General features: G+C 41.9%; 1 protein-coding gene and 2 long non-coding RNA genes across 3 annotated transcripts in view; 2 read left to right on the forward strand and 1 right to left on the reverse strand.

Annotated features, from left to right (window-relative positions):
* The window catches only part of LOC142600297 (uncharacterized), a 39,949-nt gene extending 35,743 nt beyond the window's left edge, over window positions 1–4,206 (forward strand). The window contains exon 4 of the long non-coding RNA XR_012833690.1: window positions 3,325–4,206. This is a non-coding gene — a long non-coding RNA (uncharacterized LOC142600297). The remainder of the gene's footprint in view (window positions 1–3,324) is intronic.
* Window positions 1–19,809, reverse strand: part of LOC142600298 (uncharacterized) — a 272,361-nt gene that overhangs the window by 184,685 nt on the left and 67,867 nt on the right. The gene's annotated exons all lie outside the window — the stretch shown is intronic.
* ZFAT (zinc finger and AT-hook domain containing) overlaps window positions 14,095–19,809 on the forward strand; it is a 107,175-nt gene continuing 101,460 nt past the window's right edge. Inside the window, exon 1 of the mRNA XM_075743263.1 lies at window positions 14,095–14,429. Within this exon, the coding sequence (XP_075599378.1) occupies window positions 14,411–14,429 (19 nt within the window). The 5' untranslated portion in view covers window positions 14,095–14,410. The remainder of the gene's footprint in view (window positions 14,430–19,809) is intronic.

The raw sequence follows: 19,809 nt of genomic DNA on the forward strand, positions 1-19,809 counted from the left end.
TTCACTGAATTTTTGTTTGAGCTGCAGCATTCCTGCTAGAAAAATAGGTAAGTGAGGTCACACTAAATTAATGGCTTCCAATGCCTTGTTCTCAGTGATAGTTCACACCTATTTAATGGTTCACACCGATTTAATGGTTGTTTTTACTGCAGAATAGCAGTGCTGACTTGAGAGCATTTAATCAATCTGTGGTTGTTGTGACTGAAGGCCAGATTCTGACTCCATTAAATTCCATTACGTTTGGGTGACTTCACTGATTTCTAAGGTATTTTCTTCTGGCTTTCACTAATATGAATGAGATTATAATCAGGCTTTAGTTATGGCTCAGAATATATCTGGAGATACTAAATAGAAGCAAATGTAAACAGTCATGTAAAGCACGTGAAGTGTACGCAATACGTAAGTGGGTTTAATCATAAACAAATTTTGCAAACGACAGCTGAGAAATGACAGGGATGACTCATTTATTAGCATAGGTTCCCTGTATGAACATGAAAACTGAGCTCATGTATTTTTATTAGATGTTTAAGTAATGGTGCCTGTGTTACAAAAATAAAACCCAAAAAAACCAAAACCCTTGATGTGGTGTACTAATGAAAGTAGACTGAGCAGATGTTTTTGGGACTGCACTTCACACATTATGCAACAGTGCTGTTCTTTCAGAGAAAGAGAAGTGAGGCAGAAAGAAATACAGCTAAACCTTTAAAGCTTAATTTTTCACTCATGTTTAAAATAGAAAATTACTGGAAGAACCCTCCAAAAATCGGGGAAATATTCAGGCATGCAAGCTAAAAAACTTATTTTCTTTTACCCTCCAATTTGAGCAATTATCTCATTAGAGCACTGGAGTTACAAATTAAACACACTTAAGTTTTTACCAGGGAGGAGGGGAAAGACAATCGTTCATGGACCCAGAAAACCCTGGTAGCACGGCCAAGAGAACAATCCCAGATAGAACATACAGTTGCTTGGTTTTGAGATACTGCACAATGAAACCTGAAGATATTAGCTTAAACTGAAAGAGTAATAAAAAAAGGAAATTCAAAGAGCTTATACCAGTTAAGGAGTATAACTGGTGCCTCTGTCAGCCCTAGTAGATGGAGTTTAGAGAAATGAAGTCATCTTCTTTTATGCAGACATCCTGTAGACTATCCAATTCAGTGTTGTTAATGTTACATTTTAGTAGCTGGAGTACTCAAAAGGGGATCAATGTTTGTGGTTTTAGGAAAATTGTAAAATTGTGAATTTTCATTAAACCATTTTATGGTGTAATCTTTAGACTACCTTTAAAATTCATCTGTGAGAGAGATGGAGGGGTTTGGGTTAAAATACCCACACGCACTGTGCAGTGCGTGTGTTTTCCTCCTTGCAAGGAGCAAAGAATGAATAGGTGGTGATAGGACTTTTTGCCAGTCAAGCAATATCATTCTGAAAAAGGACTTATTTACAGCTCTTCCCTTTTTAAGGTGGTTTTTTTTTTTTTTTTTTTTTATTGTCATCAATGTCAAAGAGTGAATTACCAGGCTGTGATAATTGTGGAAGTTGCAATGTTAATATGTAAAGACTAATAAGCAAATCAATGATATCGACACTGCACAAGTTAGATACTTTAACTTTGTTTTTATTGTTTCGCGAGTAGGCATGTGTTCATTTAAATTGTTGTTTAGATGGGCACAGTAGTCCCATCAGTCTCCTTCTGCAGTCAGTAGGAAAGTCTGGATGCTTCTGAAGATCTCTAGAAGCTGCAGGCAGGTAGGCTCTGAAGAATTTAGCTGCAGATTTTTTTTCTCTATATTGGCAGAGTAGGAGAGGGGAGTATGGCCATGCCTCGGTCACTACTGCTCAAAGCCCAACATCTTGACTTCAGAGGCTGGTGAAAGGGGGTTTGGAGTTGCCCATGAGCTGAGGATGCTGAAAGGTGCCATCTCCAATGGCCAAGAATGGGAAATTCTTTACTTAATTACAGTGAAAAAAGTATAATTAAAAGAATAGGGATAGCGCATGCTATGCTTGCAGACTGCCTGAATTCTGTGGTGACTTTGTAGGAGAAGGAGCAGTGGTCTTTGATTTAAAAACATTCAGTTGCATGTATCTGATAGACAACTGTCAGAATATAACTAACAGTGGTTATTTTTTACCACATTTTTATAACTAACAGGTATTTTTACCAGAAAAGGAGAGCTTCCAATAACCTACCTTTTATTTGCTTATAAGGAAATCCCCATTACTCTTCCTTTCTCCTTCTTTGGGTGAAAGTCCTAGGAATATAGTAACATATGCGTACTATTTCTTGTAATTTTAACACAGTTTTAGTAATGAAGCAACGAGTACTGAACAAACTTATGGTTGCTTTACTCATTGGGCTTGATGGATAGATGAAGGTGTGTCATATTCTATTCAAGCTTATCGGGGGGAAAAAAAAGCACCAACAGTAAATAAAGTATGAGACATACATTTTCAGGAGTACAAATAAACAGTATGTGGAAAAAACGTGGGTAATTAGGTGTGTGTGTAAAAAATATACATATAAGTTTGTATTTAATTGGAGGAACTAAAATTATTTATGGTAGATAGTAGTGGTGTTCCTCACTTTCCTAGGAGGGAACTTAAGGTATGAAGTATTTAATGATATGCTAATCTTGCAGAAAACTGCTGAAAATTAAGAATAGAACAGTAGTCTGCTGAAGCCAAACATATGATGCAACGTCTAATCAAATCAAAATCATACAAATCAGGTAGGACCCGCCAGATTTGTATAGTTTGCAGTTTGGGTATATCCTGGTTGTCACATTCCTACTGTAGAGTTAATAAATCAAACCCAGTGTGATCGGTGCTGTTCTTTCTCTCTGCTTTGCTACCCTATAAATAGCTCACTGTTCAGTGAGAGCGGTGGCAGCTTTCCCAGTAGGAATGCGATATCAAAGATGTCTGTCTTCTACACCTGTCTTTGTGCCTTTTTCAATGCCACTGTCTCTTAGTGATACTGAGAATATGCAATTCATACTATGAATTTACTTTTTCTATTTGGTACATACATATATTTCCTCTTTCCCTGAATTACAGGTGAAGAGAATGAAGCCAGGGTGCTGTTTGGATGTTGCACTCTTTTTTTTTTTTTTTTTCTACACATCATCACAAATATAAAAAAATCTTCTATTTTGACAGTGCTACATTTTGAAAAGCTTCTGGCAAAGTTTGCTTTCTCACGCATTTCCACGTCGGTCCAGTTGCGTGGTGTTCATTGTGTACTAAGACTGAAGGAATAGCACACAGTAACGTTTCTTCTTAACTTTCATTCTTTTAATATAATTTTTTGTCTCATAGGAGCCTCTGTAAGAAAGCAAGCCTCCATCAAAAAGTCGTTAAAAGAACAAGGAAAACCACCAGTTAAATCTGCTGAGCATTCCAGCTGTGCTGCTGTCTCCAGATAGTCTGACATCACCTAGCAAAGGAAAAACATGCTGTATGCTTGTAATAGGATTAAACGGCATAAACCTGCAAGCAGAAATGTGATTAATACGGGGTATTTCTAAGTCCTGCAGTGATTATATTGCTACACTGAGAAAACTAGAATCTGTTTATTGGAAGCATTTTCTGTATATATATATATTTTTCTGAAGTTATTTATAATTGTTGCCTTTCAGGCCTGCATGAGATAATTTTTAAATTAACTGTGCAGTGTAATCAGTATCAGTAGACTACACAATCCTGAGATGGCAAGAATTATGATAAGCCTCCTACTAAGCTCTGGAGAGATTTGTAAATGTGCAGTTTGCACTGCCCCTTTTTTATTAGCATTTTCATTACAAAGTTGTTACTGGAAGCATAAAGTTAATGTTCTGTAACAAGAAAACAGCAGTTATGCGGTCCTAAACACAGAACTCCACATTAAACATAGCAGATAAAAATAACAAGCAGATACAGTTACTCCAGACAGATACTGGGGGGGGGAATGAACCATTTACAGTAAAGCAGTAACAACTTTTCTTAAGCATAAAACTAGTTGCAAAACAACCTCCTGTAATTTCTGAGTATTCATCTCCTTTGCATTTTCAAGTAGGACTTCCAAAAGTGCACAGCATCAGTTTGAGTTGTTTTCCCTTTAAAATCGATGGGAAAATAAAAGTGAGGTAAAAAATAGGGGCTGAATAGCTTTGAAAGTTCCTCTTAAACCTCTGTCGTGGTGGACTGACTTTTGCCACACTGATGATCTGTTGCCACACTGATTCCAAACTGATGGAATAGGGGTAAAGGGCAGTAGTATTCATAAGAAGGTGAAGGTAAATTCACTTTAAACACCTCATATTTTTGTTTAATACAGTGCTTTGAGCTTCTCTGTGGAAGAATCCATGTTTTCATTCATATTTTTAAAAAAACTTAAATTATATACCTTGTATACCCTAAAATATATACTTAAAATGCTATGAGAATGCTCTCCTTCATGTCCTTTCCCAGAATCTATCTTAAGTGGACACTGTTAAATACCTCCACAGCTGTAAAGATGGCTAGAGTTTTCCCATCGTGGAAAAAGAGTTTACAAAACCCAGGAAGAACTACTTAATTACTTAACAAACTTTAATCTTTGTTCTCATTAAACAGTGGTGCTTTTATTTAAAAAATAATGAAATATTTTCCCTACATGGTAATATATGTTTTTCCCCAGGTCTCTGAGTTGGAGGTGAAGGTGATGGACTCAGTCTCTACAGCATAAAATGAAAGCTGATTATTGTACGGATTGGTTTAAAACTTGTTTAATTGACTAGAATTGAAGAAGAGATGTTATGGATCAATGGATGGTGAAACAACTCCCATTCCTACTCTCTCCTGTCTGCTCGGTTGTTTCAGTGCAATTCTCTCTGGGCTGGTTGAGAGACCTAATCCAGGTTACAAAGAACTCTTGTTTAAACAAGTTTTGTATCTATCATCTCGATTGTTCTGCAAATTGAATATAGAGCACTTGGCTGCGCAGAGTTTAACAGGTATAGTTAGATGGCAATAAACTTACTGGCCAGGAGGACTGAACAGCTCATGGGGAAATAAAGAGTGGGAAGAACATCGAACTGTTTTGTCACCAGGAAACTATAACACCCTGTGGGGAAAAAGTTAAACCTGGAATTAAGTGTCCATATCTTACATGGCTAGACTACTGATTGAGGAACTGACATGTCCAATTTCAGGACTGTAAAGTGGGCATTAATCTAGAGTATGTTTTGAAGGTGGAGTTTGAAAGGTTGCTTTAGTGGCAGTGCCGCTGGTTGTTAGGCTGTTTGCAGGCTGATGAGGTTCACAGCCCACTGTAGCTACTGAAACAGATGTCATGGTGTAACTGCATGGGCCAAACTCTGCCTAAATCTTTGTAGTCTGTAATGAATATTATGTCCCATCCTGGTTTCAGCTGAGACAGAGTTAATTTTCTTTCTAGTAGCTGGTATAGTGCTGCATTTTGGATTTAGGATGAGAATAATGTTGATAACACACTGATATTTTTAGTTGTTGCTGGGTAGTTGCAGTGCCTACACAAAGTCAAGGACTCTTCAGCTTCCCACACCCTGCCAGGTGCACAAGGAGCTGGGAGAGCAGAGCCAGGACAGCTGACCCAGGCTGGCCCAAGGGATATTCCCTGCCATGGAACGTCATGCTCCGGGTATAACTGGGGAGCTAGCTGGGAGGTGGGATTGCTGCTCAGAAACAGACTGGGCATCGGGTTGTTTTTTCCTTTCGCATGTGGTGAGCAATTGCATTTGTGCATCACTTGTTTTATATATTATTATATATTATTTATCACTATTGTTATTACTATTATTATTCTCTTCCTTTGTTATCCTATTAAACTATCTTTATCTCAACCCACGAGGGTGTGTTTTGGTTTTTTTTCCATTCTCCTGCCCATCCTCTTGGAGAGGTGAGTGAGCAGTTACCCACTGGGATTAAACCACAGCAGTCCTCAAAACGACCCAAAGGAAGTCTAGAAATATGAATTGCAGTGACATGTGAGGAATGCAAAATGTTAAAATTCATGGTATGGTACTTCTGGCAAGCTGGGAAATACCTTTGCAAATATTTGTATTTTTGGTTCCAAACGTTCAGTTTTGGAGAGGAGGAAACTTTTGCTCTAGCAATTAAAAAAAAAAAAAAAAAAAAAAAAAAGAAATTCTGGAAGGCTTTTTTTTTTTTAAGTTCAGCAGCAATAAAGATGCATCTTAAAATGAGAACATGCAAAGGGGGGCTTCAAGTAGTAAATGCTCTACTTATTCTTTCAAGCTGATGTGTTAATACTAATTTTATCAAAGATCAGTTGTATTAAATGAAAATATTGTAACTACATGAAAGGATAACAACTTAGTATATCAATGTTTTATTCTTTAAATAACATCCAATGAAATACTTCTGATCCCTAGAGAAAAGAATTGTAGTTCCTGATGTGCTAATCAAAAGGCAAAAAAAAATGTGTAAAAGTAGTGCTGTTCATAAGACTTTCTGAATTATCTGATTTAGATCACAACTGCCCCATGCTGCAATGCCCTTTGACATAAAAGGGGAAAAATCTTCCCATGAGTTTGTACAGTTCTCTCATCTGTATTAAGAATATACCTACCGTGTTTATCTAAAACTGCTTTTTGGTCAAACTGCTCTTCTAAAAAATAGGAAATTGGAGAGCAACACTACGATTCCAGTGAGAATTGTGTACTTTCCAAAAAACCATTTGCAAGCAAGTACAGTAAACTCACATGCAGTAAAGTGTTTATGCACTGTAGCATTCCTTGGGTTAGTAAAGAACCCCAACAGACAGTTTGGGTTGGTTTCTTCAGTTCTACAGCAAGTGCTCACAAAGTCGATATGAAGATTTCGTACAGTATTTAGTTTGTCATATCTCTGAGTTCTGCACTTCTGTTAGAATGCTTTAAGCATACTACTTCATAAAATGGTAAAGGATTTTTTGTATTTTAAAAATACTAATATTATAATAAAAATCAGTAATGTTGGAAAGTCAAGCACTGGAAGCTTATTAAGTGTCAAAGTCAAGACCGCGAGCTAGCTTCTGGTTTTATCCTCTTGCTGGTATTTGTTGTTGCAGATCCTTAGGACTGTGATCACATAATTTATTGTTTTCTCTCACAGGACTGCTGCTTCATTTAGGCAATTAAGTAGCACTTGGTGTGTGTCCTATATAGAGCTTTGTATCCTCCCTGTGGCTTAATTAATATTGCTGTGGGTGCTTATGGGGCATTTGTATTGATTTGCTGCTTCAACAGAAATGCCTTTATTTTCACAAAATGCTTGTGGGGTGTCCTGATTTTTGGCTAGGATGGAGTTAATTTTCACAAGAAGCTGAGAAGGGGACACAGCCAGGACAGGTGACCCTGGGGTATTCCATACCATACGATATCATGCTCAGTATATAAAAAGAGGACTAGCGAGCAAGGGGTGGCAGGGCTCCCGGATGGATTTTGTATATTCTAAGTATTGTTGATGTTTTCCTCTCCTTTTGCTGTCCCAGAAAATTGTCCTTATCCCAATCCTTGAGTTTTACCTTTTTCTTCCAATTCGCCTCCCCATCCCACTGCGGAGGAGGGGAGGACGAGTGAATGAGCAGCCATGTGGTGCTCAGTTACCGGCCTGGGCTAAACCATGACAGTCCTGTTTGGTGCCCAGTGTGGGGCCTGAAGAGTTGAGTTAACAACAGATCTGACCAGAGCGTGTTAAAACAAAGTTGTTATAAGCATTCACTATATTAGGTGCTGATCGCTACCACAACAGTGCACCGGCAGAGATATCGCACCGAGACTCCTGATTCCCATCCATAAGCTACTTTGTTGACTGGAGAGCCAGGGATTGACCAGCAGAACCTGCTCACCCTTTAACAGTCCCATATGGCCAGTGCAGAAGTCCAATGGAGAGTGGAGGCTCACAGTAAAGACAGGGAATGCATGAGTAGAGTGCACCTTGAGTTTAGTCAGTAAGGAAACTAGGACAGAATGAGATGAGTAATCAGACCAGGATCAGATTCCCTCCTGAGGTGAGGGAAGGAATGAGTGTATCGAGACCATACTGCCTGGAGGAGCCTGACTCAAGATTCATAAAAACTCTTACTCCTCTGTTTTCAGAAGATACCACTGAAACCCTTTTGTATCTTGGCATCTTCTGTTGTCTGCTTTGAGAGGGCACTTAGAATTGATGTTAGTCATCCTGTTTGTTAGCTAGATCTGCTGTTGTGTGTGGTGTATCTGAACTCATGCTGGTGATGCGTTATGTGGGTTTTACTATGATGGCACATGGTGGAATTTCTGGAAGAACTTAAGGGTATTGTTTTTAAGCTGTGGAAATTGTGATTCAGAGTTGCAAAGACTTTGCTTTTATCTGCCTCTGCGACCTGACCAGGCTCCCCAGCAGTGACAGCCTTTCTCTCCCAACCTCTGACAGAGATATCAAAGCTGAGAGATTCCAGCTCTGATTTTTCATCTTTGGTAACGAACAAGCCTTTATTAACTTGGTCTCTTACACAGGCTTGTGACTCTGCAAAGCAGAACTGTATGAAATAACTGTATGTAAAAAAGTAACAAACCATGTCTCATATCGATGCGCAACCAGCGGTTCTAAGTATGTGAAAGATTTGGGACAGGCACTTTTCTTGGCAGGAGAATGCACCCTACTTGCTGTAGTGAATCTCGGTGACTGAAGGACCAGAGAATGTTCTTTTGATGCCAAGGTAAGGGTGAATATTACTCATGTCCTAAAAAGAGCACAATCCCTTCCTTTCATGGGTGCTGAGTGCCTGAGTGTGCATGTGCTTTCATCTTTATTGCTCCTAGTAGAAAACATTCTCCAGAAAGCTTATAGATACAGTAGTGAGCAGGGATGGGAAAAGGGGCAGAAAGGGGCACTGGAAGTAGGAATCCAGAAGGTGAAAAGGGCAAGTCAAGGCAGCAAGCTGAAGAAAGATTCCTAAATGTTGCTTCCCATCAGCTCAGAATATCCATTCATGACTCTGCTATAATATTGCCGTGTTATTCAGGTCAGAGGAGACAAGTAAATTGGCATAGGAGCGTGACCATAGCCTCTGGAAAGGTCTGGTCTTCCTTCCTTTCTGCCTTGTATTTGGGTCCCTGAAGTAAATTCTAAAGAACACGTTTCCGTACGAGCTAGCACATACAAGTCATTCTGAGCAAAAGGACCATCGGTGGGGTGAACATTGGCAGTGTAGAGCTGCTCAGTCAAAGTCTTTATGCTGGGGCCCAAGACACAGTCTGGCTCTGGCCCAGCCCTCCTTGGCAGTAACCTTTATCTGTCCTTCCACATCTACGTCTGTAGCAACTAATGTAGCAAAGCTCAATATAAGACTGTTTAATGCTGTGAGTAGTGTAACAGAGCAGAATGTGACACCAGCTAGGAAAGGTGACTTCATTTTACACATAAATGATTTCACTTCCTTGCACACACCCTGTCAAAAGCACCAAGGATGTTTGTTCAGATAGTCTGGCCAGAATTACCTGTGGTGACATGGAGAACAAGGGACACAGCCCAGTCATAGAATCATAGAATGGTTTGGGTTGGAAGGGACCTTAAAGATCATCTAGTTCCAACCCCCCTGCCATGGGCAGGGACACCCTCCACTAGACCAAGTTGCTCAAAGCCCCATCCACCCTGGCCTTGAACACTTCCAGGGAGGGGGCATCCACAGCTTCTCTGGGCAACCTGTTCCAGTGTTTCACCACCCTCACAGTGAGAATTTCTACTTAACATCTAATCTAAATCTACCCTCTTTTAGTTTAAAGCCATTACCCCTTGTCTTATTACTCCATGTCCTTGTAAACAGTCCCTCTCCAGATTTCTTGTAGGCCCACTTAAGGTATTGGCAGGCTGCAATAAGGTCTCCCCAGAGCCTTCTCTTCTCCAGGCTGAACAACCCCAACTCTCTCAGCCTGTCCTCATAGGAGAGGTGCTCCAGCCCTCTGATCAGCTTTGTGGCCCTCCTCTGGACTCACTCCAACAGCTCCATGTCTCTCCTGTACTGGGGCCCCCAGAGCTGGATGCAGTACCCCAGGTGGGGTCTCACGAGAACAGAGCAGAGGGAAGAATCGCCTCCCTTGACCTGCTGGTCATGCTCCTTTTGATGTAAATTCTTTCTGGGCTGTAAGCATGAATTGCCAGGTCATGTTGAGCTTTTCATCAATCAACACCCCCAAGTCCTTCTCCTCAGGGCTGCTCTCAATCCATTCTCCACCCAGCCTATAGTCGTGCTTGGGATTGCCCCGACCCATGTGCAGGACCTTGTACTTGCCATTGTTGAACTTCATGTGGTTTGCATGGGTCCATTGTTCAAGCCTGTCAAGGTCCCTCTGGATGGCATCCCTTCCCTCCAGCATGTCAACCGCACCACACAGCTTAGTGTCATTGGCAAACTTGCTGAGGGTGCACTCGATCCCACTGTCCTTGTCGTCGACAAAGATGTTAAACAGCACTGGTCCCAATACTGCTGTTGACTGCAACTCTTTGAGTTCTAACATACAGCCAATTCCTTATCCACTGAGTGGTCCATCCATCAAATCCATGTCTCTCCAATTTAGAAACAAGGATGTTGTGTGGGACAGTGTCAAATGCTTTGCACAACTCCAGGTAGATGATGTCAGTTGCTCTTCCCTTATCCACCAATGCTGTAACCCCATCATAGAAGGCCACCAAATTTGTAAAGCTGGATTTGCCCTGAGTGAAGCCATGTTGGCTGTCACCAATCACCTCCTCATTTTCCATGTGCCTGAGCATAGTCTCCAGGAGGATCTGCTCCATGATCTTGCCAGGCACGAAGGTGAGACTGACTGACCTGCAGTTCCCCACGTCTTCCTTTTTACCCTTCTTAAAAATGGGGGTTATGTTTGCCCTTTTGCAGTCAGTGGGAACTTCACTGGATTGCCACAAGTTCTCAAATATGATGGAGAGTGGCTTAGCAACTTCATCTGCCAGTTCCCTCAGGACCCGTGGATGCATCTCATCAGGTCCCATGGACGTGTGCCCCTTCAGGTTCCTTAGATGCTCTCGTACCTGATCCTCTCCTACAGTGGGTGCCTCTTTATTCTCCCAGTCCCTGCCTTTGCCTTCTGAGGCTTGGGTGGTGTGGCTAGAGCACTTGCCCGTGAAGCCTGAGGGGAAAAAAAAATCATTGAGTACCTCGGCATTCTCCATATCTCAGGTAACCAAGTCTCCCATATCATTCCAGAGAGGGTCCACATTTTCCCTAATCTTCCTTTTATTGCTGACGTACAAATAGAAGCTTTTCTTGTTGCCCTTGACCTCCCTGGCCAGACTTAATTCTGTCAGGGCTTTAGCTTTCCTAACCTGACCCCTGGCTGCTTGGACAGTTTCTCTGTATTCCTCCCAGGCTACCTGCCCTTGCTTCCACCCTCTGTAGGCTTCCTTTTTGTGTTGAAGTTTGTCCAGGAGCTCCTTGTTCATCCATGCAGGCCTCTGGGCGTTTTTCCCTGACTTCCTCTTGGCTGGGATGCATCGCTCCTGAGCTTGGAGGAGGTTGTCCTTGAACATTAGCCAGCTTTCTTGGGCCTCTCTTCCTTCCAGGGCTTTATGCCATGGTACTCTATCAAGCAGGTCCCTGAAAAGGCCAAAGTCTGCTCTCCTGAAGTGCAGGGTGGTGAGCTTGCTTTCTGCCCTCCTCGCTGCCCTCAGGATCTTGAACTTCACCATTTCATAGTCCCTGCAGCCATGGCTGTCCTTGAGCTTCACATTCCCCACCAGCCCTTCCTTGCTGGTGAGAGCAAGGTCCAGCATGGCACCTCTCCTCATTGGCTCCTCTACTACTTGGCGAAGGAAGTCATCAACACATTCCAGAAACTTCCTGGATTGCTTTTGCCCTGCTGAGGTGATTGAAGTTCCCCCATGAGGACCAGGGCTTGTGAACGTGAGGCTGCTCCTGTCTATAGAGGGCCTCATCTGCTCGGTCTTTCTGGTCCCCATCATCGTATCTCCTGCTTGTTCCTCAAGTGACAAGCTTGGTGTTTGGATGTGTCTTTCATGCTGTTTAGGAGCGGACAGTAATTTTCATCTCTTGTACATTAATTTTGCCCCACCCCGTGAGTCATTAGGCAACGCTGCTGATTTACTGCCTTGTGTCCCCTTGTGTGCTGTTTGCCCTCTGCTTTCCTGATCTGGGTGTCTTGAGGAGCTATGTGTAGATGTCCATGGTATCAATGACCTGCTGAGCACATTGCCTTCTTCAGCTCCTGCTGCTGCTGACACACTGACACTTCCATTGTACTGATCATAACATTTCTCTTACAAATCTCTGCACTCCCACCCCCACTGGATCCTTGACTGCAGCTTGCCATAGGTGCCGGTGAGTTAAATATGGCTACAGGGCTGTGGTTTATTCTTGGTCTTACATCTGATCTAAGGACATTTGCTTCAATCAACGTGATGGATACTTTCTGTGCAGGCCAAAAGACTCCTACAAGAATAAAAGTATGGGCTAAAACCGTGGGGCTGGCTGTTAGGCTAAAGATTCTACTTATTTTAGCATCTGGCAGAGAAGGCTAGAAAATAAAAAAGAAAATTAAAAAAAAGAGGAAAATTGCTGACATTAGCCCCTCACCACTTTTTGAGATGGAGCGGTGGTAGAGAGGCTGCAGGATGATCACCAAGTCTGCACTGGTAACATTACAAGGGAATACAGCAGAAATGGTCAGAAAACACCCAAGTGATGGCAGAGACGGCTCAGTCCCAGAGCTGTGGTGAATTGGGTTTGGGGCTCTCTAGTTAATATTTATGATGTGGATCATCATATAGATTTTTTTAGGTTAAAAAATGTTTTGTTGGACTAAGAAAGAAATAGGTTTTGTGGCCTTCTGCCTGTGGCTGAATTCTGCTTGTCACAATGAGATACAAGCAGTGATGTTTAAAAAGTATTTTTATAAGCTATTTCTCAGTTAATATGTATGCATTATTTCTCTTACAACAGGAAATTATTTAGGTTTATTACTGTAATTAATACTGAAATTAATTCTTGTTTTCACAGTTTTTACTCTTTACACTTAATTGAGTACATATGCAGTATGACAAAAAAATAATAGTACAAAACTGTTAATGTTTAGGAAGGATAATGAGATTCCTACACAGTCATTTGTACTGAAATTAACTATAGTAACAGGCGTTATGGAATTCAACACTAAATTCATTAATATTTAATACATAGAGCATTTATGATGATTTAAGAGTGACAGTGATAAAACTCGTGGTTGTTAGTGCAGAAACAAATAGAAAAGCAACAAATCAGAAAAACATGAGGCAGAAGTGGGTGTTTGTGAGTATTCCAGCTGCACTAGTCGTGCTACATCATGGACATACCTGTCTTCAAGCTTCTATTAAGAAAAAAAACCCCCAACAAACCAACCCCTAAAGAAGTAATATCCAAATTCATCAAAAAATTAGGGTGACTGTTGATACACATATGGCTCATTCAGGCAAACGTAAAACTTCTCAAGTGCACGCAGATAAAAATAAACTTGTAAAACAATCCTGGTTTAAGGCAATAGGCTAAATATCCACCTGAACTACACATCACAAGTATTTGTTTATGGACTTGTTAATATGGTGGGAATTGTCTTTTCCTCCAAATTTGTCCAATGATCTTGTAATAAATATGCAATGTACTAGGTTCATTAAGACCCACGTTTGTCATCATCGGTGGTAAACTGAACTGGCTTCCTATCGAAGGCTTGTGTCAGTATGAACTGTACAAGCCCCATCCTCCTCACGGTCCTGCGGCAGGGATGAGGCTGCTCGCGGCCCGCGCGGCGAAGAGGGGGCACGGAGACTTCACCGCAGCAGGCAGAGCGGGGGTCAACCGCGGCTGGGACGGCGACCGGAGGAGTATCCCCTTCTCCCCGTGTACCTGAGCCTTGTCCCGCCAGGCCCCAGCCCGTAACAGGCCGCAGGAAGCGGCAGCACTCCAGCCGACGAGACCAAGGCGCTCGAACGCTCCTCTGAAGAGACGACGAGCCGCGGCAAGTGCGCATGCGCCGCTGCTCAGCCGTTGGGCGGTGCGTGCGCCCCCTCCCTGCCCTCGCGCCCCGCCTTCTCCCCCTCCCTGCCCTCGCGCTCTCTGCGCGACGTCGCTGAGGAAGAAGCCGCCGTGTCGGACGCGGCAGATTCGCCATAACCCGCCGACCGGCTAGTCTCGCCCCTACCGCCCCAACGATTAAAATAGTATTTTTTTTTTACCAAGGGGGGAGGCCCGCGGGGCCTCGGCGCGGCCCGCGTGAGCTCCGTCCGCTGGCGCGAAAGTGATTTTTGTTTTTCCCTTCCCCCTCCGCCCCCCCTTTTTCTTTTTAAACCAGGCCGCGCCGCTTGGCTTTCGGTCAGCTCCTCCCGCTGCCTTCCCCCCCGCCCCTTCCCCGCCGTGGTTATGGAGGCTGCGGCTGCAGGTGAGCGGGGCGGCGCGGGGCCGCAAGCGGCGGGCCGGGGAGGGCGGGGGAGCGCGCACGGATCCCCTTAGAGCAGGGCAGGCGCTGACGGGGAGGGGGGGGGGAAGTAGTTCCGGCGAGCGTCTGTCGTGCGGCTCCATCCGCATGCGAAGTAGTTCCCTCACAGGCCGGCAGACAGCTGCTCCCCTCTTCTCCGCCCCCACCCCATCCGTTATCGGACTTCGCTGGGGGCAAAGTGTGTGGAGAGGGGGGGAGGGGGGCAGCGGCTGTCAGCCGCCCTGGGGAGCTGCGGAGCTGCTTCAGCCGAGAGGCTGGGGCCTAGGCCGGGGTGCGACCCACGGAGGGGCGAGGGAGGCCCGCGGGCTGCCGCGTGCGTGTGGGGTGCCGTCGGGACTGCCCCAGCGCCGTCTGCTGCGCAGGGGGTGGCCCAGGCCCACCGGGCCGCGGAGGTCCCTCCGCGCTCAGGGGGGGGCTCCGAGTGGTGCTGGGGAGGGCGCCGGAAGGCTGGGACAGCCTGAGCTCGGGAGCCCCGGGGAGCCCCGAGGAGCCCCGGCTGCCTGTCCCGTCGCTCTTGTTCGGGAGCATATCGGGGAACACCTGGAAAGGAGCAGCTGCCGGGCTGCCTACTGTTTGTACTCAGCTAATGCACATCTGGATTTAAAACAGCCGTGCTTTCCTTTGACAGCTTGTGTAAATAGTTTTAGCTCAAGAGGCTAAGAGTTCAGCTGTGGAAGGGAGATAAGTTAAAGTTAGATGCTTCTACTGCATTGTCATCCCAGTCCTTTGTGTGCCTTATATTGGCTTGACTTTCATGGGGATTACACGTGTAAGTAAAATTACACAGACGTGATAGTCATAGTAATACTGTGTACGTGCTTTCTGCATTTCACAATCCTGTGTGTTTGTTGCAGTACAAGTTTGTGAAGTGGTGTTGCAATAATTTAGCGCTAGTTAATTAGCATATATACTCAAATTTGGTTTTCAGTTGTCATTCCCTGAGATGACATTTTAATTTTTAGAATCCTGAGTTATTTCTAGCTGCCCTGTGGAGCATTTACAGACAATTAGTTTACAACTCAAACAGGATTTTATGCCAAAGAGAACAGCACTATCCGGAGAAAACTTGTATCTAAATAGCAGAATCTAACAGGTGCTGTGTTATTTAAGTACTATTGTAAAAGTATTCCTGGACTGCTTTATATTTTTTGATCCAATTTTATATTAGAAATTAATTCCCTTATGACAAGTACTACTATTGCTGCTAATAAATCCATACTTATTCAAGCACGTTTGTCTTAATGAAAAGTGTTCTGAGGGTAGTTGAACCCAGAACTGTCACGAGTGTCCAGTATGTTCGATGTTCCAACTGCAGAACTGTTTCTGACTACAGATGCATTTGTGTTAAGCATGCTTCCAAAAAATCAGGTTCAGAGCATTTCAACCAGGGCATCCTCATGCCAATGGTTGATCACGTAGTTCTTGCTTATTCTTTGAGAGATTTCAAGTGTTTTTGGTATCTCTGGTTGTGTGGCTTATGGTATGATACTCTCTGATGGTGGTAACTTCTGCAGTGTTGCATTTGCTCACATGAGGGCGATCTTAGAACATTAAAAAACCCCTAAGTCTTATTTTAAGTGTATATATTAAGGCACTTTTTTATGATGAAAGATACTTTGTTTATGTGTTTAATAAACTGATTATTCTAAACTGCTGCAGATAAATTATTTTTTCCTAGTTATTAGAACATACTTTTTAATTCAGTTCTGAATTTTGTATATTCTGGCCCAGATAAGTGTATGTAAACACAGTCTTCTTTTGAAGAACTTTATTTAACTTTTTCCAGGAACGTTTGTAAAGCTTATGTGTGTAAAAGAAAAACAAACAACCCCCCCCCCCAAACATACATACTTTTATTACTTTCATTAGCTAAATTTCAGTAGTTTTAAACTCAAGTTGCTTTTGACAAATCTAGTAACAGACTGGTTAAATACAGTAGGCTTGGTTATGGTGAGAGGGTGAGGACACGCTTCAGACAAAGAACAGAGATAAGAGCCTTGTGCTCTTTCCCTGTTGGGGCAGCTGTTTCATCTTGTGGCACGAGGCAGGCTCTGGTTTCTGGTAATATCTGAGACAACTCTGAAGCAAGTCAGTGTAACCTGGATACTTAGTCTTCCAGTGACTCAGGTTAACCGTCTACAATTGATCTCCCCAAAAGCAGAACTCTAGCCCATTACCGGTCTGTTTTTCTACCTTTGTATTGGAGATAATGATGTTTTTATGTCAAATATTTGGAGATTTTCTGAGGTACTGTCTTATGTTGGTGAAATATTATAGTATTTGAATGCTATAGTAACTGAGCTGTCTTAAAGTCTACATTGTGTAGTGCTGCTGTGACTTAGAAGAAATCTAAGAAAGTATAAGTAATCTAGATCTTAATTTTGTGGCATGCCTGACACATTGTGTCTCTACCAGTGACTCATGATAGATGTCTAAATAAAGAAGTGTAAGAACAGGGCAAGCACACAGCGATATTTGTGCAGAATACTCTCTCAAGCCTTCTTACAGGCTTGCTGAGCCCCAAAGGGTCTTTCCACTTACTAGTTCTTGATGGACTTCCCTTCAAGAATTTTAACTCCAAGTGGATGTCTTCCCATCTTACAGTTATATGAAGAACTGCTTCCTTTTGTGTTCTCTGTTTCTTCCAGTGCAGGGAGAGATCAACTGAAAAGAGCAGACAGTAGTTTCAGAGGGATCATTTGCTGCTCATCTTCTCCATGACACACGTGACTTTGCAGTTCTTCATTTTACTCTACCTTTTCTTCACCCCTCAGCTCCATCCTTCCCAGGCAGAAAAATTCTAATTTATTTAACTGCTTCTTGTATGAAACTGTGCTGTGCTATTGATTGTCCTTTATACCTGTTAAGGATTAATTTTTAATTATTATTATTTTAATTTTTCAAGTTAGAGGAACAATATCCAAAGATGTAAGCCCAATATGGACTTCTGCACCAGTAGTCATCTTTTCTGGTTTTTCTAGGTATACGTGTTATAGGACCATCTGTTTTATTGGACTGCCTCTTATAACTCTAAGGTTTTGGTTTTGAGTAGTGCAGTTCTTAGCTTTGTTTTGAGGCTGTCTTTAAAGTGTTTGCAGGAATTGAGAGATGTTTCGTAGAAAACCTCTCCAAACCCTTACAGAGCTCAGCAAACTGAAAAGGTTGTTTTGCTATGGGCTCACCTTCTTTGAAGGGTCTTTTCATACACAAATTACTTTTTGCTACACAGATTCTCAGGCAGGCCTGTTACTGTTGAGGTGTTTCAAAAAAATGCTGCATTCTGCTTTTCATTTTTCAGGTTGATGAAATTATCCTTATTAACCTGCCTTGCTGTGTTTTACTTTTAATTTGTCACAATTTCCAATCTTTTTTTCCTCTTTTTATAAAACTAACTTTTATAAAGATATTTTCTTCCACTAAATCATCCTTTCACTGCTATTTAGCTGTGCTAGATAATTTTCTTCCCCTTTCTAAAAATCTTTGATGATTAGCATCAAATATGATGCTTTTAAATAGTCTTCATGCTGCTTTCAAGGATTTAACTCTTCTTGAAACCTTTTTAGTCCTTTTTGTGGTTTGTTTTTGTTTTGTTAAAGATGCTTTTAATCTTTATATAGTTCATATTGTTGAACAAACATTTGGCTCTATCACTCTTTTAAAGGATTTTTGAGTGCTTCTTTAATCACGGTGACAGAGTGTGTCACTTTGAATGTGGTCCTGTGTTTTACTTCTGATAAAGTAAAAAACTGTTTCTCCTCATGTGGTTTCCCTGACTGCTTGCTGGGTAAAGCAGTCATTAATGATGTCTGAACATTTAACGTTGGCATCCCGTCCTGACCTGACATTTAACTAATCTGCCTAAGGGTAATTGAAGCCTAGGGTATATTGTGTCTGTCTTTGTAACTTCTTTTATCCCCTTCAGTGTGTGTCACAGTCTTTCCATTGTGGTCAGACTGTTGCTAATGTAGTTGTAACACCGTGGTTTTCTGTACAATAGGAGTATTTCAGATCTCAGGGATTCTGTTATTTGCTAAAAATGCCTGTTAATCAGGTTTGACCCTAAGCTGCTTCTAACAGATGGCATTGCTTCAGGAACAATACATCCTACTGTCTGTCTTCAATGTTTTGAGGTGGTAGTATCCCACTGGCTTTACAACAGTATTTTTCAGAAACTTGTTGGAATGCATGTCTGTCAGTAACCCTTGTCTACAGCTAGGCGTTCTGATTTTGCCACCCTATTAGGTTTCCTGCATTATTGTAGTAGTATGTAGATTTATCTTTCTAAAAGCAACTACAAAGAAGCGGAAAACAAACTCAACAGTTTGTTTCAGTTGTTGTTGCCTGTAAAAATGTTACTAACTTCTGTGTCATCTTTCATTTGAATATAGTCTTTGTGATTTACCACTGCAAGGTGAATCACCTTCATCTTTCCAGTCTTTTGTACTTGTCACCTACCCTTCAGTCTTTAATTTATAAACTTTTTCATAATCTCTTAAATTTTGGGTTGGATGAGGCCCGTTGCTCCTTTATGTTTTGTCTCAAGTTGTAATGTTCCCTTAGGTATGTATGAAACTATCAACCTAGTTCTGCTCACAACAGCCCTGTCATGCATTCATGTCCCAAGCACCTTAACTAGTGCTTTTTTTTCCCCCTGCTTTTGTTTTCTCTGTCCTAGTATATTTGTATTGTATAGATTTTGAAGTGCAGTTTATTTCTTAATCAGAAACATTCACAAACTTCACTGTAATTTAGTCTTATATACTGTGTACATCTCTGTAGTATCTGAGAGCCTCTGTAGATGTAGATTACCTTGTAAACTAAACTTGTGGCCTTGTTAGAAAAAATATTGAATGTGTATGATTAGGTTTTCCATAAAACCATATTAAGGGGTATTGATTTTAGTATAAACTTTTCGTTTTTGCAGGAATGCATCCTGTATCAATGTTGCCATAACTTAATGTTAAAATAAAAAATGTTTGTGGCATTTAACAAATGATAATTAAATTGTCCTGATTTTAGTTAGCAGCTAAAAGTGTGAACAGGCATGGTGAGGTGCTCCTTTTACTCGATTGAATGTATTCTGTACTGCAGGTTTTGTCTCAGGAGTCATCCCATGCTGGTGAATTAAACAAATAGTTGCTTACTATTCAGAATAGTTCAAGTTGAGATGAAGGAAGCCTTAAAATAACTTTCTGTTCTCTCTGGTCTGCTGCTTTTAGTACAGTGAATTTGTTAGTTTGGAACATGGGATTCCTGTGGTGCTGCTGTTCATTATAATGGTAGCAAATAGTGGCAGGTTTTATTTATTTTTTTTTAATGCTTA

Source organism: Balearica regulorum, chromosome 2 (genome assembly GCF_011004875.1).
Source record: "Balearica regulorum gibbericeps isolate bBalReg1 chromosome 2, bBalReg1.pri, whole genome shotgun sequence".
NCBI lineage: Eukaryota > Metazoa > Chordata > Aves > Gruiformes > Gruidae > Balearica > Balearica regulorum.